Raw genomic sequence first — 27438 nt, forward strand, 5'->3', positions numbered from 1 at the left:
AGGTTGAGCTACCTGAGCTGATATTTGATTATAGGGATAGACTTATTGCGTGTATTTGACTGATATATGTAATGGCATCCCAGCGTGCATTATATTGAAGCGATATTGTTGCTTCTCCAAAATAACCTTGACTTATAGAGGCAAGAAACAACTTTAACAAGTCGGCTTTCGAGTTAGGCAGGCAGAGACCAATGACCAGGAAATACTAGGGGCAGACAATGCCAACATCTTCAGCATCGTTGACAATCATGTTTCGAAGCTATTGCTGCGGCTAGGCTCCAAGGTTTTGAACTGGACGAGTATTTAGGTTCTGGGTTTTCTTTCCCCTCTCTTATTCAGTATTGAGTAATATGTCCACAGGTAAATTGTTGATTCTCTACTTGCATGAAAGTATTATGATGTCTCCGCAGATGAATCAGACTCGGGCCTGGCAAACTCGAACCTCGCATTCTGTCCAAAGGCGCTGTTACTACTGGACAACGACGCCAGCACCATCTTCAACACCCCCGAGACATTATTTCCGAAGAGCGGCACCTGGCTCTGGCCGAAAGCCTTCTTGCCCATGTAGTCGGCTGAGCGGACGTGCTCAAGCAGCCGGAGCCGCGGGTGGAACTTTTGGACCTCGCGGGCGTCGTCGGTGCCCCACTTCCACTTGGCGCCGCTGGCCTTGAGGGGCTCGACGTGGTCGGTGTACTTCACGTACAGGTTCGACACGGTGTCGAGGAAGATCTCGCCCTGCTGGAAGTACTCCACCAGCTCGCGGATGATGGACTCCACCAGCTCGGGCGTGAGGTACATGAACAGGCCCTCGGCCATGATGAGCGTCGGCCGGTCCGCGGGGATGTCGTGCATCCAGCCCGTGGCCGTGATGTCCAAGATCCGCAGGTAGTAGTCGCCCTCGGGCGCCTGCGGGATCAGCCGCTGCCGCAGGTCCACGACCATGGGCCGGTCGAGGTCGATCCAGCGGACGTCGGGGCCCGGCTTCACCCGGTGGACGCGGCAGTCGAGGCCGCAGCCGAGGTAGAGCACGGTGACGGGCTCGGACTTGTGTTTCTGGAGGAAGTCGCGGCACCACCGGTCGAAGGTCATGGACCGGTTGACGACCCACCGGATCGCCCGGTCGTTGTCCACGGCCTGGAATGTCGACCGCGTCAGGTCGACGTCGCACGACTCGATCAGCCGCGAGGCATAGGGGTCCCCCAGGACCGGGTTCGGGCGCTCGGCGTCCCGGGCCTTGGGCAGGAGCGTGCAGAACAGCGTCTCCTCGACGCCTTTTAGTCTGATCTTCTCCTTGGGCCGCTCGCCCAAACCGGTAGACTGGCTTTCCAACGAGACGGTCATCGCGAGCTGTGTAAAAATAGAATTTGGCGTATTATGCTGACGATATGTAAAATTATGAATCTACCAAAACTAGAGAGAAGTGGTTGGACCCGGCATAACCAATGTTTCTTCACAGGATGAGGGGATACAAGAGCGGGAAGACTTTGGGAGACCGACGACGGCCCGGTACGCATAATGATACACACCTCGGCATGGATTCGGGTTGGGTCTAAGCAAAGAAACAAACTCCGCTCTTCATGTAGGCAGGGAGCGAATTGGAAATGAAATGCTACAGTAGATATGCAGCTGTGATCCAAAAGGGGATCGTTTACCGAAAATTGGGACCAAAAAGGTCAATTCCCCCTTGGCTCTCTTTTCTAGGCAAGGAAACCTGGAAGCCCAATTTGGTCACTCCTTCCGGGGGTAACAACCCAAGCCACTGTAAGAGACCTGTGTAAATCGAGGTAATGCAACCAACACTACTCAACCAAACCCGAGTCCTAGTGCAGTCGACATTGAGCTGTTATGGATGCTTCACTTTCTCTTTTTCACTTCTTCTCCTGGGTCTTGGTCAGCAGATACTGGCTGATAGCCCAAAAGGCTGACGAGTATAACTCAAAACATTTACCAAACGCCTTGGTAGTAAAGACGGCAGGTTTCCGTTTCCAAATACATGTGATGAAACATCAATCGGTTCATGAGTCCAATTGGTCCAGATTGACCGTTTTTGGCCTGGCGGGATATTTTGTTGCCCAAGGCATATCAACGAATGCAGCCCACCTGACTGTTCGGGAATTTGTTGAAAAGAGAGAAGTGTCTCGTGCCAATTAGAAAGATCTAATTAAAACAATGTCTTACATTGATTGCCATTGGCAGGTAGACCTTGGCAGGCAGACCTGAAGAAGGGAAGGTAGGACAGACGTTAAGCCCTGGCAGCTGGCAAGCAGCTGCAGCTGAGGTGAAGCTGAGCCCGCGCCAAGCCAGATAGATCTTGCAAACCTTATCTCGCCGGGGCCGGCGACGAGGAAGAGTGATTGCTCGACTAATAGCGCCCGCTGACGATCAAGAGGGGTTTGCCATCCTCCCCAGACAGCAGGAACTAACCTCTTCGCTAGAGTCGTCACGTCGTACGATTCGAATCTCACCCTCCTCGTCTTCTTGGTTCCCACCAATGTCCTCGCTACGGCTCGGCAACTCTCTGCTCTCAACTACAAGACGTCATCTCACCACTTCCCGCATCATCCGGCCCACAATCCTCACCAAATCCTCACGTCTTACTCGTGCTGCTGCGGTTACATTCACCCCGCGCTACTGCTCTTCCTCCGCTTCGTCTTCCGGCAGCAACAAAGACTCATCCCCATCCCCATCCCCTTCGTCGCACAAGGACAGTGCCTGGCGCAAGATGGCCGACGACAAGCAGATCCCGCACTACCTGAAGCAGGACCACGACCGGGTCTTTGACCACAACCGGGCGTGGGCCACCGCCCAGGAGACTCGGGACCCGGGCTACTTCGCCAAGCTGTCCGAGGGCCAGACGCCCGACTACTTGTGGATCGGGTGCAGCGACTCGCGCATTCCGGCCGAGCAGATTGCGGGCCTGGCCCCCGGCGAGGCCTTCGTCCACCGCAACATTGCGAACCTGGTGCCCAACAACGACCTCAACGTCATGGCGGTCCTCGAGTACGCCGTCCGCCACCTGCACGTCAAGCACATTGTCGTCTGCGGGCACTACGGCTGCGGTGGCGTTAAGGCCGCCATGACGGCCAAGGACCTCGGCATCCTCAACCCGTGGTTGCGCAATATCCGCGACGTCTACCGCCTGCACGAGGCGGAGCTCGACACCATCGAGGATGAGACGGAGCGCTACAACCGTCTCGTCGAGCTCAACGTCGTCGAGCAGTGCCGCAACGTCGTCAAGATGGCCGCCGTCCAGCAGTCGTACGCCGAGAATACGTACCCCATCGTCCACGGCTGGGTCTTCGGCTTCCACGACGGCCTGCTCAAGGATCTCAACGTCGACTTCGAGTCCATGCTGGCCAAGATCCAGAAGATCTACAACCTCACTGATTAGGTCGTGGATTCCTGGACGGGTTGAAACTTGATTTTGAGTTATTATGGTTTTACGAAAAGAAAGGAACAGGAAGAGAAAAAAAGGGATGGGTTTGTTTTGGGTGTGGGGACCTCCCTACGTTTCATTCCCGGTAACACATGAAACTTAACTAGTTTACCTAGTTCTAGTCATGGCGGGCGCTATGGGATGAAAATAGGATGTCATCGTGGGGTTGGTAGCTTTGGGTCGGGAACGGTTATAGATATTATTGAAACCAATCACAAGGATAGAATCGTGAATTCATTTCATTATCATAAGAGTATAACTCTGATATACTTGATTCTCTGATTGTGTCGCTGACCTAACTCCGCGAACTATACCAAGTTGGAGCACGATTCAAAGTTCCGGGTGCGCAGAATTCAGTTGGAACAAGTAAGGGAATTTACCATCTGTCTTTAAATTGAGGGAAAGAAAACGCGTTGCTCCGTTTGAGAGTCATTATATCCTGATCCGTTCGTGGACATCTAGTTCGTACTATACAAGGCATCATTCCTCCGAGTCTCTCGGTGCGGGTGGTCCACACCGCTTTTAACGCCAGCAACGCCATAATTCATCATATCACCATACATGAGACGAAGTTTCGCAAGTTGCGAGCCTCTCTCCAAAGGGGAAACTAGCTTGCCACTATGATTCCACACGATAGCTGACCAGTGTCTCCACACGATGGTTGGTCGTGCTGAAACTCCTCAGCTGGACCTTCTCGCCGTTGGCAATCTCCTTGGCGTCGCTGTCGCCCCATTCGACGGGCACCTCGCTGTCGGCGTCGGCGTAGACCAGCACGTTGAAGGTGTAGGTACTCTGCAGCTGGGGCAGGAAGGTGACGGTGGCGGTGATCTGGCGGAAGAGCGCGCGGATCTCGTCCTGGATCTCCTCTTCCGTCTTGTTGGTGTCGGCCACGATCTTCTTGCCGCCTCCGGCAGAGTTGTTCTCGTCACCATCTGTCGCCGCCGCCGCGGCGGCTGTTTTGGATGATTTGGACTTGCTGGACTTCTTGGCGTCCTTGTTGAAGATGTCGACGTCGAACTGCCACCGCTCGACGTGCTCGCCCGTCTCCTTGTCGGTGATGACAATGACGAGCTTGCTGATCTTGCCGTGCTGCATCCAGCGGTCCAGCTGGCTCATGATCTTCTTGATGTAGGCCTTGACCTGGTCGTCGGCCGACACCAGCATGTTGAGGCCATACTTCTTGACCTGGATGAAGTCCTCGGCGGGATACACGCCGCGTTGGAAAAGGATCGTGTTGATCGAGTAGTGAAACTAAACGCAGACGCAAACCATTCTGTTAGTGACTGGTACTGCCAATCGTGGACGCTGTATGCGTCGGGTTACGACGGGGTCGGGGATAAATGGTTGGATGAGCCCTTACGAATTCAGCGACCAGCTTGGAACTGCCCTTCAGAGACAGCTTATGGACCTTGGTCTTCTTCTCATCGCCCGACTTCTTGACCTTGTCTGCCATTGTGTGCGTAAATTGGTGAAATGGGGCCGGTGCGGGTATCCGGCGTCGCAAGTGTTGGTTGGCGGGCGGGGGTTTGGATGGTATGTGTGTGTTGTCACTAACCTACTACTTCTCAAGTTCGGACAGATCAATGGAGATCGGATTGTTTACTTCCCACCCGCTGCGATAAATGGCGATAGATGGCGGGGTGATAGTGACAGGGATGGCCAGGGGCGCCTATGCCCCAAGTGCATTTTTATGCGCAACACGAAGCGCTAACCGGCGCTAGCGGGTGGGGAGTCCCGATAAGATAAGAACTTTTTCCAAAATTTCAATCAATCGCGATTGCGGCTAGCAGTGGTAGATTGGTGGATTTGGACTGGCACTGCGGCAGGGTACGACTTTTTGCATTGCGATCAAGTCGGTTTTGTAGTCCCCCCATTGTTAATTTTCCAGTTTCTACAACCGAGATTGCAGATTATACACACTGCATTTCTGTGAGAGACTGCCAAATCTGCCATAATGTCGAAGCGTACCCTCGAAGACGTTGAGGACGATGCGACCTTGGCGCGCAAGAAGTCCAAGAAGGATAAGAAGGCAAGGAAGGACAAGGTCGCCCCCCGTTGAGGAGTCTGAAGTCGCCGCTGCCCCTGCTGAGGATGCTATGGACGTAGACTCTGAAGCCAAGGTGGAGAAGAAGGAGAAGAAAGAAAAGAAGAAGGACAAGAAATCCAAGAAAGACAAAAAGGAGAAGAAGCGCAAGGCAGAAGACGACGATGTCGAAGCCGAAGCTGAGACTACTTCGAGTGCTGATGCCGCCGTCAGCAACGAGGCCAGCGCCGTCGAGGAGGAGGTGAAGCCCAAGAAGGAGAAGAAGGAGAAGAAAGAAAAGAAGAACAAGAAGAGCAAAACCGAAGACGCGGATGATGAGGTTGCCACCAATGGCGCTGCGACAAACGGTCACGACACAAACGGTGCTACCGACTCCAACTCCAGCTACGTGCAAAGTGCTTCCCTGAGCGCTCTGCCGGAGTCCGAGATCGAGTCTTTCCTCAAGGCAAACGAAACCAACATCACAGACCCCCTGGCCGAGCCCGGCAAGGCCCTCCGACCCATCACCGAATTCAGCCATCTCCCCAACACGACGTTGACCTCCAAGCAGCCTTTCAAAGCCTTCAAGTCCCCTACTCCCATTCAATCCGCCTCGTGGCCCTTCGGTCTCTCTGGCCGAGACATTGTCGGTGTTGCCGAGACTGGATCTGGAAAGACCATCGCCTTCGGTCTGCCTTTGGTTGAGGCGGTGCTGAAGATGCCCAAGCCTGGCAAGAACGAGGGTCGCATTCGTGCTGTGGTTGTCAGCCCCACCCGTGAGTTGGCTATGCAGACTGCGGAGCAGCTGGAAAAGCTGGGCGAGGTCGTCGGTCTGTCGACCGTCTGTGTCTACGGTGGTGCCTCCAAGGATACGCAGCGCAACCTGCTGCGCAAGGCCGACATCATCGTCGCGACGCCGGGCCGTCTCAAGGACTTCCTCGAGGAGGGCTCCATACAGCTTGGAAACGCCAAGTTCGCCGTACTGGACGAGGCCGACCGCATGCTGGACAAGGGTTTCGAGGACGACATCAAGCTGATCCTGGGCCAGTGCCCGTCCAAGGAGATCCGCCAGACCCTCATGTTCACCGCGACGTGGCCGCAGAGTGTGCAGGCCCTTGCCTCCACCTTTATGAGGTCTCCTGTCAAGATCCAGATCGGTGGCAACACGGCCGGCGACCTGCAGGCCAACACCCGCATCGAGCAGCGCGTCGAGGTCGTCGATCCCCGCGGCAAGGAGCAGCGCGTCCTGCAGATCCTCAAGCAGCAGCCCAAGAACGAGCGTGTCATCGTTTTCTGTCTGTACAAGAAGGAGGCTACCCGCGTCGAGCAATTTCTGCAGCAGCGCGGCATCAAGGTCGTCGGTATCCACGGCGATCTGCGCCAGGAGCAGCGTACCCGCAGTCTGGATGCTTTCAAGAAGGGCGACATGAACGTCATGGTCGCCACCGATGTCGCGGCCCGTGGCCTGGATATCCCCGAGGTCAAGTTGGTTCTTAACGTCACGGTATGTTTTGCTATTCATTCTTGACTCCTGAAAGAAACAGACAACTAACTGACCATATTATCAATTGTATAGTTCCCCTTGACTATCGAAGACTACGTCCACCGTATTGGTCGTACCGGCCGAGCCGGCAAGACCGGTCTTGCTATCACCATGTTCACTGAGCACGATAAGGCGCATTCCGGAGAGTAAGTTCTCATATTCCTCCATTGACTTTGACAGCTGTCAAGGCTTCCCAGAAAGGCAGCATCACTAACACGTATAACCAGACTCGTCAACATCCTGAGGCAAGCGAACCAGCCCGTTCCAGAAGAGCTCATGAAGTTCGGAACCACGGTGAAGAAGAAGCAGCACGGCACTTACGGCGCCTTCTTCAAGGATGTCGACATGAGCAAGAAGGGCACCAAGATTACTTTCGACTAGATTTGCTGATTGGAGCTCTTTGTTTGAAAGAAAACGCGTTACGACTTAGACACTTAATGGCTGCACCTTGTAGACGGGCCTATCTTGTCTGTCCATGGAGCTAGATCCAAGATTTTTGTTATATAGACTCTACCACACGATGACGTAGAGAAAGCGACACGGCATTCGTTCAGTTCAGACCTAGTCAAGGAGAGGATGATCAACCACCTCCCCGTATCGAGCGGTAACATGCTAGGAAGTACCGGCGCTCCATGTACGCACTGCAGGCAACATTATGTTAGAATAGTTCGTTTCTCCTTTCGTATGGAGTTTCGGGAAAGGAAATTATAGGAGTAATGGGTCAACTGTCAAGAAACCAAGAACAATATAAATTCAAACTTACACTAGCCCAACATACGGCAGAGCCAACGCACACACCGTGAACAGATCTCTGAAGATGCGAGTCGATACACCGCCGACGCTGACCCCGCAAAGTACGAGAACCTGCCACAGCACGGCCGTCGAGGCGACGTAGACGCCCATGCTGCCGCCGGCCCCCATGACATCAGCCCAGCCGAAGCGGACTTTGCCGCCGGAGGCGCGGTCGAAGTAGCCCTTGATGAACGCACCGCTCCACGCGATGCGGCCGAGCATGTTGATGGCGTTGGCGTAGACCAGGCCCGGGGCGCCGAGGTCGAGAAGCCGCAGGGTGACGAAGCCGGCGGCGGCGAAGGCGACGCTGAAGCCGGCCATCCAGAGGCTCTGGCGGTGGACGTCGGCCTCGGTCGCGATGGAGCTGACGAAGGCCTCGGTGAGGCCGTTGAGGGCGAGCAGGGGGAGGTAGAGGCAGTACTGGGCCAGGACGAGGCCGGCGCCGCTCGAGGCCCAGGCGGGGCCGGCGATCAGTTGTACCAGGAGCGGGGCGCCGAAGGGGCCTAGGGTCAGGATGAGGAGGGAGAGGAGCAGGTAGGCGTGCAGGATCGAGACGAGGTCGGTGCGGGCTTTGACGAGGGCCTGGTTGGATGGAGAGAATGACGGCGCTAGCTTTTTGTCGTTCTCTTTATTTCCAGTACTGCTTTTCTCTTTTCCTTCGGAGCTGGTGGCGGCGAGGAGCTTGCTGAAGTAGTTCCGGCTGCTCTCCTCGACGGGCTGGAAGATGAGCCGGGCTAGAAGGGAGCCGTAGTTGTTGGCGAGCGCGTAGACGCCCTGCGCCTGGGGATTCGAGAGGATGGAGACGAGGAAGGTGTCGCCCTGCGTCAGGATGTGTTTCACGAGCGACTGTGCCGTCATACTGGCCGCGAGGTTGAGCGTTGGTCTGTAGAAGTAGCCCAACGCATAGCTGCTGCTATTGTTGCCCGCCGTGACTAGATCGTCCGACTTCTTCTTGGTCGCCGCAGATTGAAGGGACTGGTCTCCGGGCTGTGCGATCTGTTTGGGCAATAGCGAGAACCCTTCACTTGACGCCAGCCACCAGCCGTACCCGAAGTAAACCCCGGTCAACGCGAGTCCGTACCCGAGCTGTCCTAGCGCGAAGGGCAGCGCGCCCCAGTCACAGCCGGAGCGCCAGGCCCAGTTCGCGGCGCCGAAGGTGACGATGCAACGGACAAAGGTCGCGTACGACTCGGCCGCGGCGCGGGGCCCGAACCGGAGGCGGTGCTGCAGCACCACGAACGCGGGCTCCGATAGGAGCTCGATTACCGCCGCGAGGCCATAGATGTACAGCGCCGTGTCCAGGTGCGGGGTCGAGGCCGTCGCGGCGTCGACGTATTTCAGGTAGGCGCCGCCGAGGCCGACTGCGGCGCCCAGGCCCAGAACGAGGGCGAGGTGGCCGACATTGACGACCGACTGGCTGTCTTGGGCCGAGTCACTGCTGACCTTGTTGTCGCCATTTTTATTGTCCTTGCTATTTTCACCGGTTGATGTCGCGGTCGTGGTCGTGGGGCCTTGTCGCTGGATGGCGACGCGGAGGCTTTCGCGGGCGAAGAAGAGGACCGAGAGGTAGTAGACCTCGAGCTGGGTCGAGACGCCGAGCAGCTGCGCCGTGAGGAAGCGGAGGAGGAGCTGGTTCGCGACGAAGGTTACGGCGCGGGACGCCACCTGCAGGACGATGAGGAGCGAGGCGCCGCGGACGGCCGAGCCTTGCGATTGCGAGGACGGGGACGAGGACGAGGACGAGGACGAGGCACCCGTCATCGTAGTCTCCCCATTTCCGCCCATTCTGAGCGAGGGATGGGCCGATTGGTGTGTGTGTGATGGGGGTCGTATGCTGTCCAATTCAGCTTTCAGGGATGAGTAGACGCGGGTAGCGAACGTATCGTCAATGTGGGGTAAACAGCATGCTAATTCATTCGCTCAATACTCCGTAAGCCTGGACACTAACAGGCGGAGATGTTCCCCCATTTTGCACTGGCTTCAATTGCAAGGACTTGACTAAAATAACCTGCTTCAGGAATTTTTACGACTAAACCACCGAATGGCCATGAAGACTTGGGAGGCTGGTGTATTGTCTTGGTGTTGGCGTATATCATCGGATGTTTGCATGCGTAGTGATGTAGCTGGTTGTGAAAGAAGCACCCACCTCGGCACGCTCCCCACCAGGAATAGGATCATCGGTCTTCCCGGCGTTTATGGCTGGGTGATTCCAAATATTCCGTACCAGACCATCGGGTCTGGGGATGATGTTACATACAGTACAGCGAGGGCGAGCTGATCACAAGGCTAGAGCAGGGACCTTCAGCTCCTGTCAACTCGGACCCGACTGAACCTACTCAGAGCTACGGAAACGTACGATGTCATTCCGTCGATTTGGTGCACTTTTTTGATGGACCACTTTTGCGCGAATAGTTCCAGCCGAGGTTTTCTGAACCCGAACCTGGAGGGTCATGCCTGGCACTGCTATCACCATCAATCGGAAGAAATCACAGGAACACTCTAAAGAGCGGCGGACAGCCAGACTATCCCAGGCTTGCCTTTTTCCGGCCCATGGCTGTCGCCAAAGATCTTCGCGACTCCCGCGTCTCGGAACCGACTGTATACAGACAGGCGTGAGCAGTAGACCAGACTCGGTTAACCCATCTCGAATCTTTCTTCCAATGCGCTGGGCCTCTCATCAGGAACTTCGTCAACCACCGTTCGATTCATCACTCGCTAGCAGTCCTGGGGCATTTCTTGGAAATAAATGTGGATCTCGCCGAGAATTAGGCCTGGCCTGGGGAGGCGATTTGGGGGAGGAGTTGGGGAAATTTCTACCCCAACTGCGACTTTGCGGGGGCGGCCCTGCCCCCGGCGGTATCGAAATCCAGACCTGTTCTTTCGCGTCCTCTGACTCTGACAGCTGCAAGTCATCCTCCCATCCCTAGACATGTATTCTGGATGGTTGCATCTGCCTATCGGAAAGGGATGCAACATATATCATCCAAGTTATCCACGGCAGAAACGTGTTCCAAAGAAACTGGCGTATCAAGTCAGAGGCCAGAGAGAGATGCCCCAATGTGGCCTGTTGACTTGCATTATTTTCGTATCGGGTCTCCCTCTAATCGATTGCCTTGCTGGCTCCCAACCACGGGCAAGTTTCTTGTCGCATTAACGTATCAAGATCGTGAGGGGATTGGGGTTCGAGCGGGGAATAGCGATGCTACTGACTCTTGGTCTCGGCGCTTTTCCCTATCATGAACAGGCGTACCCGCCTTGGCACGGCAGCCGCCATCTCGCCGAGTTCTTAATACCTCAGTCCCTTGTGGCATGGAATGCGAACGAGCTCAACTGGCAGGGGAGGCGAGCTCGCATCGTGTCGGTCGAGTCCATCTCGCTGGTCACGAGGGCAAAGAAGATACCTGCAAGGTATGCTCCAGCCGCTACGTGTACCTATGTCGTTACGTTGCCTGTACAGCTGAACCGTACCTAGGTTGGTATTCGATGATTCGATCAGCTCCTTACTGGACGCTTCTTCTTTTTCAAGGCTTCTCTTCCAGACATCACCACGGAACATTCGATTGATGGGATTCCCAAGATACGATATCCGACAAGATGGCATCATGGACCGATTTTTTTCCCTTTCAGCTCTGTTCCTAGTTTGAAAAATCCCCGGGGGTCATGGGGGAAAGAGTCTAGCCTGCTGACCGAAGAATGCTAGGCACCTTGGCACCCTAATAAGCTTTGCGTGGCACGGATTGGTCGCTGTTTCCATCGCGCATTTGCCCCTTGTCAGTCCAAATCAGGCACTCCATGGTACCTTGGCATTTTTGCCTCGCGAGGTAAGGGCCAGGTTCGAATGAAGCAGTACCTAGTAATCGTACTAGAAACATCCAACCTGTTCGTCCAACACTGCTATTTGGCTACTTTCGCAGCTATGGATGTTAGTTACTATGGCTAAGCCCAAGGAACTTGACTACTGATTTGCAACTACCTATGCACCGTGTGGTGGATTGCGGTAGACACTGAGTAGCAGGCGTTCAGTGAACATGCTTAGGGCAGGTTCTAAGCTTGTTCTAAGCTCGTTCGGTCCGATGCCGTCCTAGAGCTAGGGAGAAGATGGTATGTTTCTTTCCTGCGTCACGGCAACCGATACCCGCTTGTCTGGTGTGGTGAACATGTTTCTGTTGGTTAGTTGTCTTGCTTCCACTGACAAGATCGGGTTGACAGAAGTGTTTCTGGAGTAGCATGGTGTGCATGCCTTGCTTCAAATGACATGCGCTTTGAGTAATGAACGAAAGATATGGGTGTTGAGGTTGACGGCCTACACTGACTGTGTTGCAATGTTGTTAGAGAGAGCTAGGCCGTCTTAAGCCTGGCGCCTACTCCAGGTTCCACTGACCGACTCAGAGTCTCTGCCCACCCATTGGCCTCTCCTCTTCTGGTGTTACCCATCCAGGACCGTGACGGATCTCCAATTACCCTGGAGGAAGGGGACTATGCAGACAGAAATCGGCCCGGCCGCGTCCATTCCTGCAAGCCCGCGTGATCGACAGCACTCAGCTCTTTTGCTCTTGAGGCTAAGCTGGCTCCTCTTTGGTCTTCTCCCCGCGGAACTACCATGCTGCTTGCTATGTTGCATCCACAATGCCGCCGATATAGCACCTTATGTAGCGCGAATCCGGGGCTCCAGAGCTATACCCCGGACTAGAGTTCTAGAGCTCGTTGCCCCAGTCCCTGGTCTGGAGATGATGAAAAGACTGGATGGATGGGGGAACAAGCTTACTGCCACCCTCCCTGTAGTGTGCGCGTGGTGGTGCCGCTATGATGAGCCAGGCAGCCTTGCAGACCATGTCCTCGCTGGATGGAACCTTGCAGGATTCGTGTCTGGCACACACCTGGCCTAGTCAAATGCGGTTATATAAAGCCTGGATGTTTTCCGCCATTGTTTGACAGCTTCAGCATCGGGTCTCTCAAGTGTCACTCTTCAGTATATCTATATCATTACCAAACACCCTGTCTCCATTGAACCTCAGGTCAAAATGGTGTGGTTCCCGGGAAAGCCCGAACATGACGAGGGCAAGGCATGGCCCGCCATCGTGATTGGCGTGTTCGTCGCCTTTGGCGGTGTACTGTTCGGGTACGTTATTTTCAACATGCATGGCTCGTGCTGCTAGAGGAACGCAGTCACTGACGGGTCTCTATACAGCTATGACACAGGAACTATCAGCGGCATCCAAGCCATGGAGTACTGGCAAACACTATTCTCTACTGGTTATGTCAACCCCCAAGGCCATCTAGATGTCTCTCCGTCGCAGTCATCGGCTGTCGTGTCAATTCTTTCGGCCGGTACCTTCTTCGGTGCCTTGAGCTCTCCCGCCTTCGCTGATACCATCGGTCGTCGCTATGCTCTCATTTTCTCCTGCATGGTCTTCAACCTGGGCGTCATTCTCCAGACCGCCGCCACCGCGCTGCCGCTCTTCTTGGCTGGCCGATTCTTTGCTGGTCTGGGCGTCGGTCTCCTGTCCGCTGTCGTTCCCCTCTACCAGTCCGAGACAGCGCCCAAGTGGATTCGTGGTGCGATCGTCGGCGCATACCAGCTTGCCATCACCATCGGTCTGCTTCTTGCTGCCATTGTAGACTACGCCACGCAGGACCGCCAGGATACGGGCTCCTACCGCATCCCCATCGCGGTGCAGTTCGCCTGGGCCATTATCCTCATTGTCGGTATGCTGATTCTGCCCGAGACCCCGCGTTTCCTCGTCAAAAAGGGCAAGTACGAGAACGCCGTCCGCTCGCTTTGCAAGCTGCGCCGTCTCACGCCGGAGTCGGCCTCAATCCAGGCTGAGCTCGAAGAGATCCGCGCCAACCACGAGTTCGAAATGACCCTCGGCAAGGCCAGCTACATCGACTGCTTCAGGGGCCCGATGCTCAAGCGTCAGCTCACTGGTATGGCTCTGCAGGGTCTTCAACAGTTGACCGGAATTAACTTCATCTTCTACTACGGAACTCAGGTAAGCCATAGACCCATATGCATTGATCCGTAATCTGTTGAGTACATACCAAAGCTGACCCTACTTGTCAACAGTACTTCAAGAACTCGGGCATCAACAATGCCTTCACCATCCAGATGATCACGTCCTGCATCAACGTTGTTTCGACACTCCCCGGTCTCTGGGCTGTAGATAGGTTCGGTCGTCGACCTCTGTTGCTGTGGGGCGCCGTCGGTATGTGTGTTAGTCAGTTCCTGGTCGCCATGCTCGGCACCACCACGACAAGCCAGGACGGTGCCGGCAACATTATCGTCCACAACGTGGAGGCGCAGAAGGCCGGCATCGCCTTCGTCTGCCTCTACATCTTCTTCTTCGCGTCGACCTGGGGCCCGCTGGCCTGGGTCGTAACGGGCGAGATCTTCCCGCTGAAGGTCCGCGCGCGCGGCCTGAGCATGACCACGGCCACCAACTGGCTGCTCAACTGGGCCATCGCGTACGCGACCCCTTACCTTGTCAACTACGGGCCCGGGTACGCCAACCTGCAGTCCAAGATCTTCTTCATCTGGTTCGGCTGCTGCTTCATCTGCATCGCGTTCGTCTACTTCTTCATCTACGAGACCAAGGGTCTGTCGCTCGAGGAGGTCGACGAGCTCTACGCCGAGGTCAAGCTCGCCAACAAGTCGTCGACATGGCAGCCGACCTCCACCTTCCGCCAACGGAAAGAGGGCGCGGCGGGCCACGAGGGTGTCGTCGGGGCCGAGAAGGTCGCTCACGCGCACGAGGACGAGGTGTGAGGGGTTGGCATGTACACCAAGGAAGGTCGATCTCGGGGTTTTCTCCGAGGGAATGCTGGGTGCTTAGGGTTGGGTCGGGTGTTGATTACTTGAGTTTGTTATTATGATACCACGATAAGACGAGATATAAGCGAGAGTTATAAGGTTTAGATATCTAATCTACTTAATCAATAACAAAGAAATGGTTCTAATCACTCGCCTATCAACCAGTGACTGGCTGATGTCCGAACGCAGAACACACCAACTATTTCACCTGGCTTGTTGGCAGCACTGGCGCCTCCATTGAACGACTACCCAATCCCCCTGTCCGACGCTGGCTGGTCGTCCCCCAATCCCGGCAGCAGGTATTGCGTCCTCGAGGGTGCCTGGCGCCCGCCTGGACGTGTTCGGTATGTGTCAATTGCACTTCTGAGTCGGGCTTTTGCCGTTCTGGATAGGGGTGACGCGCGCCACTGCAGCTGGCCTTCGCGGCTCAAATCAATCAGTCGCCGATCAGGAGCGGGTTTCCTATGCATTTTCTTCAACACGACAGGTTCTGGCATTGTGCGACCCTTATTTCTTTCGAAAACTTTGGAGGGGGGCGGGAGGTACGGGGCGGGGGACTGTACGTGTACACGCAAGCAGCAGAGCCGCCGCCGCCGTATGCTTCATCGTACAGTTCCTGACGATCGTAGGGACCGAATTCAGAGTCCAGGAAGGGATTGGTAAGTTGCCAATTGCACGGATCGGATTCAATGTGCAATGCCGCCAGCAGCAGCAGCAGCAGCCCAGCCAGCCAGCCACCCTCAAATTCCTGAGCAGTCGGAGCAACGCTCGTTTCTACTTTCTCTCGAGTATCACACATTCTCTTCTGTCGGGGACGAGTCGGGTTTATCTTCCCTTTCCTCGCGCACGCGCCGAGCTGTATAGGTGTGCCGCCTGCCCCTGAGCGACTTTGCGGAGGTTTCCCGCACGGGAGCAGTAGGCAGTAACTTCTCCCAATCACGCACTGCCATCGCAATTTTCGTCCGGCTCCTGGCGGCCGCGAACCAGCGAGAACCGCGTTCGAGTAGGCGGGGAGCGGGTGAGAGCTGATGTTCTTGCCTCGGTTCAGATCGCGTGGTGTTTCACCGATTGCAGCGGTTAGCGCACGCCACTCCTTTTCCCGGCCAATCTCATACGGCGCCTCAAGAGGTATTCATCATAGTACCTGCCAGTTATTTCATGCACGGAACCGTACGGGCACACCGCTGCCTACTCCCTGAGGCGTAATGGTGATGGGCAACACCGCACGGCTCTGCAGTGCGGAAGCGATAGAGAGAGACGGGAATGGTAGGGCGTTGTTCCAAGAAAAGCGCTACCGTCGCAATCCTCGTCCTTTCTCCGGTAACCGAGCAATAGACCGAGGGAAATGGGATTTCATATGAATGGGGGCAGGTCTGATTTGCTTGTTCTATAATTGACTTCCTTTGCCATGCCACGGTCTACACTACGCTCTTTGCTCAAGTGCCGCGAACCCGCTTCGACAGGACACCGATTTCGGCTGCGCAAGCTCCCGGGGGAGAGATGGAGGTGGTAACAGGTGCACTTACTTCATGCACCGAAGGCGTACGGGCCGGATGTCTGCCCCTGAGCAGGCGTTGAATAGACACATAAACGAGAGGAAGAGAGAGATGCATCAATGTAGTGCACCGGGATCCTTGTGTGGCTTTGGCTGGCCACACCTCACGTTGCCCTGCACCAGCCAGCCAGCTGCCAGCCTCCTCCTAACTAGCCACTTACGATCTCCACGCACAACGTGTTTCTCGGCCAGATTATCGTAAGCACATGGGAGATAGGTGATGATCGATCGAATCTGATACACGCATACCCTGTTCAATTGACAGCGGTCGTGACTTTAGTGGCTACTAAGTAGGTTATTCTAGTCTCTCTGCTTCCCTGTTTCCAGAACCGGCAGGCGCTACGTGGGCGGAGATCGTGAAAGCACCAGCCTGGCTTTGGCTTTGAATGCAACGTCGGAAATCTCGCTTCTCCTTGTAACGTGCACTGGCCGCCCTGAACGGGCGAAAACACATCCCGATCTGTGAAGAAAGGACTGAACAAACAGCAGTTCAGTTCATCAGTCTGTCTTCCTCAGTCGACTTCTCCTCGAAGGCGATTTTCTTCTTCTTCTTCTTCTGCTTCTTCTTTGGGTCATTAGCCCATCCACTGTGTCGGGGTTTTTCAACTGTTTAAGGCAGCCGTTTAGGCGTCGCTGATATAAAGAGGAAAAAAAGAGAGAAAAAACGGTTCTTATTCGCATTTCGGTAATTCCGTACCGTCAGCGGGCACGGGCATTGCGGAAGGCGGGCCTAAAATGTAAGCACTTGCTGCACACAGCGGCAGGTTAGCAGGTCGACAGGGTGTTTGCATGAAGGTGTGCAGCAGTGGTGGCTACGGCTCTAGCTGTCACAAAATTGCAACAATCTGTTCTCGGACAGCTAATTAATTGGACGTAACCTTGGGTATTTGGTAAACAAACTCGACCATCTTTTGCAGCTGGGAGTACATATGTATTTCTGTCCATCACTAGACGCGAGACGCGAGAGACGCCTGCCCTGTTCCGCAAGAAGCCTTTTTGCTAGGCTGCTAGGCTTGCCGTTGCCCGTTGAGTCTTGACATTTAGCTGTGACACCAGCTTGAACTCTGGTGCCACTTTTCTTGTCGAATCTCGCGTAGCTTTTCCCAGGGCCAGCCCCAACTACCGCTTCAACTGCCAGAGAGACCTGACACACCCAATCTGATGTTTTTCTTTAGTCGAAAACGAGGGCTGAATCGTTTGTTCGAGTTCCCGCCCCTTTCGACTCTATTTCGAGTTCATCTCGTTTACAGTCAGGACACACGGAGAAGGAGAGAGGAAGAGGATTGGCGTGGTGCCGAGAACTTTTTGCGCGTCGGATATCCTCCCGATTGAGAGACGACCAAAGCAATTCCGGCAAGCCGCCAGTCCAACCAGGGAATGATTATCTTCAGCTAAACCCGGTGTGCGGCTTCACCAACCCACCCGACTCCATTCAAAATATCTGCTTGTCCTCTTTCAGTACCTCATTCTTACGTGAGGCTGAGAAAGCGCCAGAAAACTCGTACCTACATCGGCATGATCGTCGTTACCTGGAATGGTGGATCTTTCGTCTTGCCCTCGTCGCTGGTGGCTGGGCCACACATCGACATCGCAATGGCACCTTTCCCAAACCCGGATCGGCATTCCGTATCGTTCAATGGTCTCTGATAGACCCAAAGTAAGAATGTCTCGCTGGTGCCCAACCTGCTGATCTCTCGACGGACTTGAACTCTTATGATATGCTCTGCCCCTCCTTGAGGCTGCATACCACGTACATGTGGAAAATCCTTGCCTATGTGTGCTTATCCGGCTGCGTATTCAGATCCATGCTCTCGCCGGCCTGCAGCGGCTAGACCTCGGCACTAGGGGCAAGCACCAGTGCGCTCGTCCCTGTATGCGTTGAGCTACTGTCAGGGCTACCTGGGCGCGTCGTCGAGGCGAGCGGAATCTCAACTTAGCGGACCCCGCTGCTCCCACTACGGTTCTTTCACGGCTCCTCACCCAGATCATTGGCACAGACAAGTCTCATTTGCTACCCTAGCTACCGGCGGTCACAATCAATGCATCTTGATTAGGAGATGTGTGGACCTTTGGTCGATTTGGTCTGGACAGGCATTTACAGAGTTACATCTGTTTACGCTACGACGAATGCTTGCGCCATTTTGCTGAGTCTCGGAGTCGTCATTGGCGGAACCATTGGGGGCACGTAGATGCATGAATTATGTGCACATAGCTAGCTATGGACATCGGCACCTATGTACCGAACCCGATCCGTTTCTGACAATACGATGTGGCTACATCAAGATCGGCAGGCAAAACAATGACTGCTGTCAGTATATGTTCTGGCCAAGGGCCAGATCAAAAACTCTGCAGCCGGCTGCAAACGGAAATGCTGAGAAACCCGCTTACCAAGAACTCCCGGCAATGGGTGTTGCCTCAGTGCCGGATCGTTACAGACTATTTCAGGGGCCAACCTGCCACAGTCCAGGTCCCAAGCTGGAGCCCGAGATAGGTTCCACTATAGGGAACGAAAGCCCGTTGTCTCTCATTCGCTGGAGCCGTTCCCGATTGGCTCCATTGGAAGAATATACAATGGGTATACTAGTGCTCTGCCGCTATCCCCAGAAACAGCAATGGCACCGGCCTTGGCTCGACGCTACCGCTCAGCTGCAGTGACGCAAGGTACTGTCGCCCTCGAACTGCTACCAAAACCGGGTGTGGTCGATCCATTTCCTGGGCGAGCTTTTCATTACACTGGATCCGTTATTCCGCATGTGCAATGCAGCATTCGAGGATAACAAGACCCTCGTGCTTGGTATGGGTCTGGGGCAAGAACCCAGGACACCAGCATCTTCCCAAAACGGACGGGACCCCTTCGTTGGGTCCCGGGTTTTTTTTTTCCAACTTTGAAAATGCCTTAAAGGAGGGTCTTGACTGACTCGTTGGTTCCTTTTGACGTCCCTTTTGTGATCCCGAGTCTACGGTTCTTATGTTATGTAATCACGCCAGCTTGCAAAGAGGAGCCGAGCAACCCTCAAGCCAGCACCCAAACCGCAGCCATGGCTGACGGCGTCGATATCCCGAATCGCGGCCCCGAGCTGCAGGCCGTCTGCATTGCCTTGCTAGCACTGGCCGTCACCACAGTAGTCCTTCGATGCTACACGCGCATTTTCATCCTCAGAGCGTTTGGGTTGGATGACGGAGTTATGGTCTTCGCAACGGTAAGCTATGGCTTATGGCAATCCCTTCGAAACGCCTTCGGAAGAGCGACCGCTAACTAAGAGGCTATAAATAGGTTTCCTTTGTCCTGTTCACTTCGTCGGCGCTGACAGGAGTCCACTATGGAACCGGACGGCACCATAAGGATCTTGCTAAGTTGGACATCCAGGAGGCGATGAAGGTTCGTCCAACCCTCGGTCGAAGCTCCTGCTCTGCGACGACCAGTCTCCTAGACTATATGCTCACTCGAATTTATAGTATTGGTGGTTCTGCTACATATGGTACTGCATCACTATGATCACCTCAAAAATATCGATTGGCGTCTTCCTTCTGCGCATCACTGTCGTCAAAGCCCACAAGTGGATCATCTATGTCCTCCTTTTTCTCTCCGTCATCACCGGCGTCGTCTTCTTCTTCGTCACGCTCCTGCAGTGCCAGCCACTCTACTACTTCTGGGACAAGGACAGCCCGGGGACATGCGTTTCGCCGTCCATCATCGCGGCCCTCACCTACCTCTACAGTGCCTTCAGCGTGCTTTGCGACTTCACCTTTGCGCTGCTCCCGCTCCACATGATCATGGGGCTGCAGATGCGCAAGAGTATCAAGTACTCACTTGTCCCCATCCTTGGCATGGCCTGCGTGTAAGCTTTGCATCTCTCAACAACCGGCCATTGCATGTTGCATACTGACACGATCGTTCTTTTAGGGCCAGTATTGCCGTTGTTGTACGTTTCGTCTTCGTCCACACATTCGAGGAACCGGACTTTTTATGTATGTGGATCACAACCTTCGCCCACCAGGGCTTTGGCCTGTTTAATATGTTTTGGTCTGGTGCTGACACTTTCCTTTTTAGGGGCAACGGTGGATATCGCGATCTGGTCTGACGTCGAACAAGGCCTCGCCATCTGTGCTGGATGCTTGGCGACCCTGCAACCCTTAATCAAGCGAACGGCGCAGTCGGTTGGTCTCTGGAGCATACATACTGGCCCCGGTGCTTCTGCATCCGGCCTGCCACCACAGACCATTGGCAGCATGGACCGCCATAAAGCGAGCCGGGCCCGCGCCGCGCGGGAAAACGGCAACTTCACACTGGCAACATTCCAGCGCGTGTCCGAAGACGATGAAGAGGACCTCGACTTGGAGGGCAATCATCGACGAGGCGGTGGCGGCGAAAGCAAAAGCGGAGTGACGTGTGGGACTCCCAACACCGGCGACAACGGCAATGACGGCAACGGCGACAACAAAAGCATCCACAACAACAAAGTGGGCATCTTCACCACGACCACAGTCACGGTCAAGAAGGAGCCCGCCCACAACGACGGCAGCGGCATGTACAGCCACTTCGACGACAGCGAGGAGCGGCTCACGCACAAGTCGTCCAAAGACTTCATAGAGGAGGGAGGGCCCCGGATCAGCCCTCGAAGCCCGCTGGATAGCGTACCGCCGCACAAACGAGCATTATGAGTGGAAGGGAAAAGCAAAGTTGACTGTTAGAACTATTAGCGTGTATTGACATTAACCTTTGTCTGGTGATTTCAGACGGACAGATACCCCGGTAAAGGATTTATACATAATGAATAAAATTAAGAAACGAGCCATGACTCTCTCATGCAATGTCATTAGCCGTTGTGCACTTTGTGTTCTCGGACTTCGTGGTTTTGAGTTTGAACTGAATGAGGGCCAATGTCGATCGTTCTGTTCCCCCTATTTTGCTGACCATTGACTCATGCCGTTTCCGATGCAGTGCCTGATTGTCTCCCTACATGGTCGTATTGCCTTGGTTTTCAAGCCTAGCTTTTCTGGGACTTAATCTTTTCTTTTCGTTCTAGATTCGCCGAAGGGCCGAAAGATTCTTGAGTCTTGGTGGGTAGAGCTCTGCAAGTAGCCTTATCAGGTCCTTGCTGACCTCATGGCAAATAGAGGTCAGTACTGCATTGCCACTTCGTACTACGCAGAAAGGCCTAGAACCTTTATTTTTGTTATATTACCTTGAGCGCCGTAAATCCGATCGCGCCTAAAATGCACCAATACTGTGTGCACGAGGCCCAATACGTGTTGGCTGGATCGCCCTTGCTTGCTCGGTCCGCACGGATGTATCGATCACGGGAAGAGGCTTTATGATGCGACTTTTGAATACAGGACATTCCAGGGGTACTATACATGCATACGTACGTAGATGTGCAGGCTTCTAGTATTGTGCTGTTAATGCAACGCATACTTTGATTGGTGCTTGTAACAGCTAGAGATGTGAAGTTATGTGATTGCGCCCCCTTTACTTGGAATGTTGGGTTGCTTTCCATTGGTATTGATGGAGATGCAAGAGCGGGAGGATGTTTTCGCTTATTTAGCCGCGTCTGCTTCCCGGGTTGGACAAACCACCGCTGCGGCGCTTCTTGCTCTCTTCGTAGACCTGTCTCGTGACGTGCTTGATGGCGTGAATAGCATATTCCGAGAGATTGGCTTCGGCGGTGGTGAAAAGCAGCTTCACTTGCTCTGGTTTCCATACCGGGTTGTAGGAGGTGGAGAACGATGCGGTCTTCATATGTTGTCAGTCAGTGGTCCTGTCAGGAGTGGACGAGAAACTAAGTAAGTACAACTTACGGAGGGATCGAATCCCGGATTTATGCCGTTAGGTAAAAGGGGCAGTAAATGATGTACAGCTCTTTGCCCCTGCGCGTCAAAGGCCGCAAGATATAGTTGTTGAAGAGCAGAAGTAGCCGCGTCCTGGTTGTTCCCCGCGGTAGAGCCGCCAGCAAGGCCGAGATGTACCCCGTCAGCGGCCCCGCCGGCGCACTGGTGCACTGGCCGGACCGTCGCATCTCGGCTGGTTTCAGGATAGACCTTGACATCCTTCTCGTCGCGCCGCAATAGCTCTCGGTCCTGAGCGAAGTCGAAGGCCCGTCTCCTCCATCTGTGCCCAATACTGCGAATACTGCTATCCGCACTTGTGACGCCTGTGACAGGAGCAGTTGATGCGAAAAGTGACAAGTCTCGAGGCGGCAAGTGCACTGTCCGCCAGTTCTTCGACGTGATGGTCTTGAGCTTGCGCGCGTGCAGCCGCTGAAGCCGTTCTTGCAGGCGAGGGAGCTGGGACGAGACGGGGGCCGCCTTGAAGAGGGTCACCAGGGCACAGAGGCAGTAGGCTTTCAAGTAGAGGTACGTAGGTGACCGGCGAATGGGTTTCAAGGCCACTACGGCAGCATCGGACGACTCGACTCTGCAAAAAGAAAAGTAAGACACCTGTGAATTCATGGATGTTTGCTGAGCAACTCATTCTTCTTTTATCCGTGAGTTGTTTTGATATTCGCAAAGATCCACTTCTTGTAGCCAGCAGGAGGTGTTCCCCAATAGAGACAGCATATGTTGAGCCGGAGAGTTCTGATTGGCCGAGTCAAAGTGGATAGTCCTATCTTTAGTATATCCCGAGCAACCCCTGAAACCGCGCTCGCTTGATACACTTCCACACATCATTTAGACAAGTAATAGGTGCCAGCTTGTGGTCAATATGACACATGTGTGAATGTTGTATTGATCCTATGCCAGAATAGATCCAACGTATGAAGCAAAGAATGACGAACTATAAACCAAAGACCGCTACCTACATACAGTAAAAATAACCCCCGAAGATAAAGCTAAGAATTGTGACCAGGCTATGAATGAGAATGATAAGTTGACAGAGGACCTCCAACAAGCAGATCCCCCCCACGACCAAAGGTATACCGGGGGCGCTATCGCCCTGATGTGAAGCCATGCACACTGCTGGTTTACTGAGGATTCTCATAATAGACCCCGAGCTCCGTCGCCAACTTCTTGCAGCCATCACAAGAGGCGAGGGGTGTGCCCGCCTCCGTCTTGATCTTGTCCCTGCTGGACCCGTAGACGCCCCAGACGGCGACCTTGGACCCCGTCTTCTGGCCGTTGCTGTATTTCTGGTCGAGGATCGGCTTGCCCTTGACCGGCTGCACGTTCTCGGACACCTCCATCCAGAAGTAGGCCCCGTCCTCGGCGTCGGCGCGCGCCTTCTTGAGGTGCTGGTAGTGCGCGCGCCAGATGAGGCCGTGCCGCGGGTCGCCGAGCATGAGCTCCTGCCAGTGCCCCCGCGGGATCGTCGACGCGTAGACGGACCCGGTCGACTCGTCGTAGTAGGCCGCCACGAGCAGGTTGTTGGCGCCCGTCAGCGCGTTGGCCTGCTTCCGGACCCAGTTGAAGGCCTTGTTGGCCTCGACGTAGAGCGCCTCGATGCCGTCCTGGGCGCCCGTGTGCTTGTGCGCCACCCACACGGGCGCGTTGGGACTCGAGTTGGGCGCCTTGTCCATCTGCCACTCGGCCGTCGTCGGCTTCATGTTCTTCGGGATCCGGGGCTCGAGCGCCGGGGCCGCCTGGGCTAGGCCCAGGAGGCCGGCGGCTAGGGCGATGATGTTGGAGAAGCGCATGGTGGTTTAGGTTTTATTTGGAAGGATAGCTGCGAAGGGGGCGGTATACTACAAGAGAGTAAGGGGTAAGGTTCTCTATATGTCTTGCTATTGATGCTGTAATGGTGTTCGTGATGAACTGCGAGTCAACTTCGTCGTCTGAAGAGCAATAACTTTATAAAGACAGCTCTCTTCCTAGAGCCTAGTATTGACAGCCTGCGCTGTCGTTCTTACAGCCGCCGTGTTGGTCGTACTCGACGTTCTAAATTCACGCCAGAGCCAGTTTATCCTGAGTGTGACGCAAGTATATTGGATATTCTGAGTAAGACGCGGGTGCCGTAATCAATGTAAATCATATACCATCCTGAATTACACTGGAAGTCAGCTCACGTCATATCAAGTATGTGCAGTATCACCTAGGCCTCTCATTGGTTGCCCCTAACTAAACGCGTAATAGAGAATTATAGGAAGCGGCTCAGGTCGAGCAGAGAACTACTCCTAACTGCAGATCGACTTAGCATAGAATCAAAGTCAACAGAGAAGCGAAAACGAAGCACTGCTAAACCGATCTCGAAAAGTCTTACAAAGATGGGGTGAGGTAAACGCAATGGAGGAGGCTGAGTGAAAGGAGCAGGTGGTGATACGCCTGACACACCAGATGTAGTATGGATCATACTCCCAAGGGCCAATCTGCCCATATTGGCAGTGTCACCAGTCAGCCCGACCCCAAATCAGAAGTGCCTTGCATGAGGCCCCGGGCTAAGCACCTCGGGATCTACGTGGTGACACCAAATACGACTTAAATACTCGCTATCAACGCTCGCATAGCATGTATGTATGTATGTATCTAATCTGCATATTTAGCGATTCGATGAATGCTCAACTCAAGAAGTCCTCAAGGGGCTTTCCCCCTTAACAGGGGCATGTGCACGGATGGGGTTGACGTTCGCATATCACCTGTCTACATGGCTCGATTAAGCACTCAAACAATCGTGCTACGTGTGAAGGCTCGCTTTCATGTCAGTATTCCTACTGGTCAGACTCGTGTGGTTCGGTCGGTGCAAGGGCTGAGTAACCACGTTGCGGATCTTTGGTCGTCTCACATAATATATTGCATCAAAATCTGCCTATGGCCCCCATTGTCGAATGATGCAATTACGTGTCGATCATGTCACACAGCACATGACCAATCACGTCTGATTGCTTATTCCAAGTTACGCAAAAGATGATCAACAGGCAGACAGGCAGACAGGCAGAAAAAGGGGGAATCGGAATCAGGCACCACCTGCTGCGCCTGTCCCACTTTTGGCCTGCCCCGCAAGCCAGGCCTAAGAAGCAGGCACATAAGCTTGGAAACAACAACACATCAACATCGAGTTGCATCTTCTTCCTCTCCAGACCAGACCCCTCTCCTTTCTGACCAAGATATCCCACGACACAGCCTTGTGCACACTGGATAGAACAGATACAATGGCGCAAGACGCACCCTCCGTATCGCCCACTGAGAGCACAACCGCACCATCATCTGCTAGTAGCAACAAAGCAGAGATAATGCCGACCACAGCAAGTTCTTCAGGCACGTCTCGCCTGCTCAGTCTCCCGCCCGAGATTCTGTTGAATGTGCTGGAGAACACAGACCTAGTCGCGCCCGCCGAGGTCATGTGGAACCCCGTCGAGCGCTACAGCCTGCCCTTTGGCGCGGCCGTGGGCACTGCCTGGAAGCCGCCCACGGCGCTCTTCCTCGTCAGTAGAGCCTTCACCACGGCCGCTCGGAAGGTGTTTCTGGAGAGGAACCGCATCGATGTGCGCCCAGAGACCTCGGGGTTCTACAAAATCGTAACAGAGGGCATGAAGTCGACCATGCCACAGCGCTATGCTGCCAGCGAATTCTTCGAGCATACCATGGACGCGGGCCACTTGCCTCTCCTGCGAAACCTCACTTGTTCCCTGTTTGACGCGGTCGACCGGGAGGTCGGCGAAGAGGCGCGAAAGGATTGGCTTGACGTGCTGGGCCGGATCAAGAAGCACGAAGAAGGAGGACTGAGCTTACGCACCCTAAGCGTTTCGGGCTCCTGCGGAAGTGACGAGGACGGGAAGCTATGGAAGGATGCGTCGAAGGAAGACGCCATCGACCGGATCCGGCGCTTCGTCACCGACAATATCTGGTGTTTTGTGTCGCCTGATGGACCCCCCTGGGGCGTCACGCAACAGTTCTGGGTGGAACTTCGGTGCGATTCGGGAGTTGCCAGGTATAGCATTCGGAAGAAGGATCAAGACAAGGCGAATGACGCGTATTGGGATAAGGACTGGGGCGTCATGCTCCAATCGCGCCCTGTACCTAGGGGTAAGCCGGACGATGCTGCACCACCCGGCTCAAGCAGTGGTTCACAGACGAGCGGTTGGGTGGAAGAAGTTTGGGTGAAGGAGATCGACCACCTCTGATTGACTGAACGGGCATGTCGATTACTTATGGGATACAGATACAAGATAGAATGATATGCGAGCTAGTAAGTACTCTATCGATGGACGTAGTGTGTAATTGGCCACGGGAAAGGTCCGTCAGCTCAGCAGGCGAGGTAAAAAGGGAGGGGCTTCAGAGTAAAGCGCAGCTTCCCGGGAATATAAATATGAAGAGTTTGTTTGGTATAGGACAGCTGGTGACTGTCAATATGGGAGGCAGCCACTTCGGGGCTTTTCTTCTTATCCCTGGCCATCTCGCGTAGCCTCTCTGACTCGGCGTGATAGCAAGAAGTAATCACGAGCAGGCTCAGAAGCCGCGAGATTTTTACGGAGAAGACTGGCATGTGGCAGGTAGTCTGGCTGGCGGTCACACCGCTGGTGGATCCAGGATTCTATTTCTGGAGAGAGCCCCACCACCCCCAGTTGACACCATTTTCTTCAACGGATCTTTTGCGGCACGGAACCCGGTGTTGACGACGACGACGAGGAGCGGCGCAGACATGAAACCCACTTTATGTGTTTCCCGACGGCGAGTAAGGCTGAGGAGCCGGATAACACGGCTTGTGGTCTATCAGTCCTGGGTCGTGCGTGAGAGGGCTACTGTTTGGTGTGCCACGGCCAGATGTTGAATTAGACTACTCTTGGTGGAAATGCCACGCTGACAACATCAGCGCCCTGTGTGCACCAGAGCTGGGCCGGTTACCGACACACGGCCGTGGAGGAGATCGGGCATTGCTTTCTAGAAACTATGACGTTGATGTTTACAACAGAAGGAGTTGGATGCGCAGAACATGAGACGGCCAGGAATCGTCTAGTTGTGACCTGCCGTCGCCACTCGATCTACAAGATGCATCTATAGCAACGCATAACGAGCCCTGACTCGCCGATAGGCAATTTGTGGGTCTGATACAAACCCCCCCGGCCCCGGACAGGCTGAATATAGCCAAAAGGATCCATTCAGGGGTCAATGCTATGAGCTACGGCCTTGGGTCCTTCGTTTCATGTTTTGCTTCGCAGCCAGACAACCAATCGTTTACTCACTTAAAGTTTCCTGCGGCGCAGAAACAGGGTCTCCATCTTGACAGCTCAGCCCGGGTGCCAAAATAGTAAAGTGCCATTCTTCCCAAAGTAGTATAGTGTCGTTCGTCAACAACTACGCCGAGCCGCGCACAACGGACCTTGGGCTCTGTGGCAACATGGAAACGCGA

At 54.5% G+C, this 27438-nt stretch overlaps 9 protein-coding genes across 9 annotated transcripts; 5 read left to right on the plus strand and 4 right to left on the minus strand.

Moving 5' to 3' along the window:
• Window positions 1-393: 393 nt before the first annotated feature.
• On the minus strand, window positions 394-1341 carry PG986_014812 (O-methyltransferase domain protein; the record flags this gene model as incomplete). The annotated part of the gene is made up of 1 exon (XM_066851034.1): window positions 394-1341. One exon carries the CDS (start codon window positions 1339-1341, stop codon window positions 394-396), a length of 948 nt encoding a protein of 315 aa, XP_066693272.1.
• A 1150-nt stretch (window positions 1342-2491) lies between these two features.
• On the plus strand, window positions 2492-3391 carry PG986_014813 (carbonic anhydrase 2; the record flags this gene model as incomplete). The annotated part of the gene is made up of 1 exon (XM_066851035.1): window positions 2492-3391. The coding sequence occupies one exon, from the start codon at window positions 2492-2494 to the stop codon at window positions 3389-3391; it is 900 nt and encodes a 299-aa protein (XP_066693273.1).
• Window positions 3392-4054: 663 nt separating this feature from the next.
• Window positions 4055-4889, minus strand: PG986_014814 (uncharacterized protein; the record flags this gene model as incomplete). Its single annotated transcript, XM_066851036.1, has 2 exons — window positions 4055-4687; window positions 4797-4889. The coding sequence occupies 2 exons, from the start codon at window positions 4887-4889 to the stop codon at window positions 4055-4057; spliced, it is 726 nt and encodes a 241-aa protein (XP_066693274.1).
• Window positions 4890-5390: 501 nt separating this feature from the next.
• Window positions 5391-7383, plus strand: PG986_014815 (ATP-dependent RNA helicase DBP3; the record flags this gene model as incomplete). The annotated part of the gene is made up of 4 exons (XM_066851037.1): window positions 5391-5490; window positions 5543-6963; window positions 7036-7148; window positions 7230-7383. 4 exons carry the CDS (start codon window positions 5391-5393, stop codon window positions 7381-7383), a joined length of 1788 nt encoding a protein of 595 aa, XP_066693275.1.
• A 199-nt stretch (window positions 7384-7582) lies between these two features.
• On the minus strand, window positions 7583-9579 carry PG986_014816 (Oligosaccharide translocation protein RFT1; the record flags this gene model as incomplete). Its single annotated transcript, XM_066851038.1, has 2 exons — window positions 7583-7643; window positions 7766-9579. The coding sequence occupies 2 exons, from the start codon at window positions 9577-9579 to the stop codon at window positions 7583-7585; spliced, it is 1875 nt and encodes a 624-aa protein (XP_066693276.1).
• Window positions 9580-12815: 3236 nt separating this feature from the next.
• On the plus strand, window positions 12816-14560 carry PG986_014817 (Major facilitator-type transporter ecdD; the record flags this gene model as incomplete). Its single annotated transcript, XM_066851039.1, has 3 exons — window positions 12816-12913; window positions 12983-13787; window positions 13862-14560. The coding sequence occupies 3 exons, from the start codon at window positions 12816-12818 to the stop codon at window positions 14558-14560; spliced, it is 1602 nt and encodes a 533-aa protein (XP_066693277.1).
• A 4638-nt stretch (window positions 14561-19198) lies between these two features.
• On the plus strand, window positions 19199-20822 carry PG986_014818 (uncharacterized protein; the record flags this gene model as incomplete). Its single annotated transcript, XM_066851040.1, has 5 exons — window positions 19199-19360; window positions 19435-19539; window positions 19617-19999; window positions 20065-20129; window positions 20212-20822. The coding sequence occupies 5 exons, from the start codon at window positions 19199-19201 to the stop codon at window positions 20820-20822; spliced, it is 1326 nt and encodes a 441-aa protein (XP_066693278.1).
• An 880-nt stretch (window positions 20823-21702) lies between these two features.
• PG986_014819 (cytosolic phospholipase) lies at window positions 21703-23791 on the minus strand (the record flags this gene model as incomplete). The annotated part of the gene is made up of 3 exons (XM_066851041.1): window positions 21703-21894; window positions 21960-22575; window positions 23127-23791. The coding sequence occupies 3 exons, from the start codon at window positions 23789-23791 to the stop codon at window positions 21703-21705; spliced, it is 1473 nt and encodes a 490-aa protein (XP_066693279.1).
• Window positions 23792-25240: 1449 nt separating this feature from the next.
• PG986_014820 (uncharacterized protein) lies at window positions 25241-26212 on the plus strand (the record flags this gene model as incomplete). The annotated part of the gene is made up of 1 exon (XM_066851042.1): window positions 25241-26212. One exon carries the CDS (start codon window positions 25241-25243, stop codon window positions 26210-26212), a length of 972 nt encoding a protein of 323 aa, XP_066693280.1.
• Between the last annotated feature and the right edge of the window lie 1226 nt (window positions 26213-27438).

This window comes from Apiospora aurea (assembly GCF_038362705.1).
Source record: "Apiospora aurea strain CBS 24483 chromosome Unknown utg000010l_segment0_segment0, whole genome shotgun sequence".
Taxonomy (NCBI): domain Eukaryota; kingdom Fungi; phylum Ascomycota; class Sordariomycetes; order Amphisphaeriales; family Apiosporaceae; genus Apiospora; species Apiospora aurea.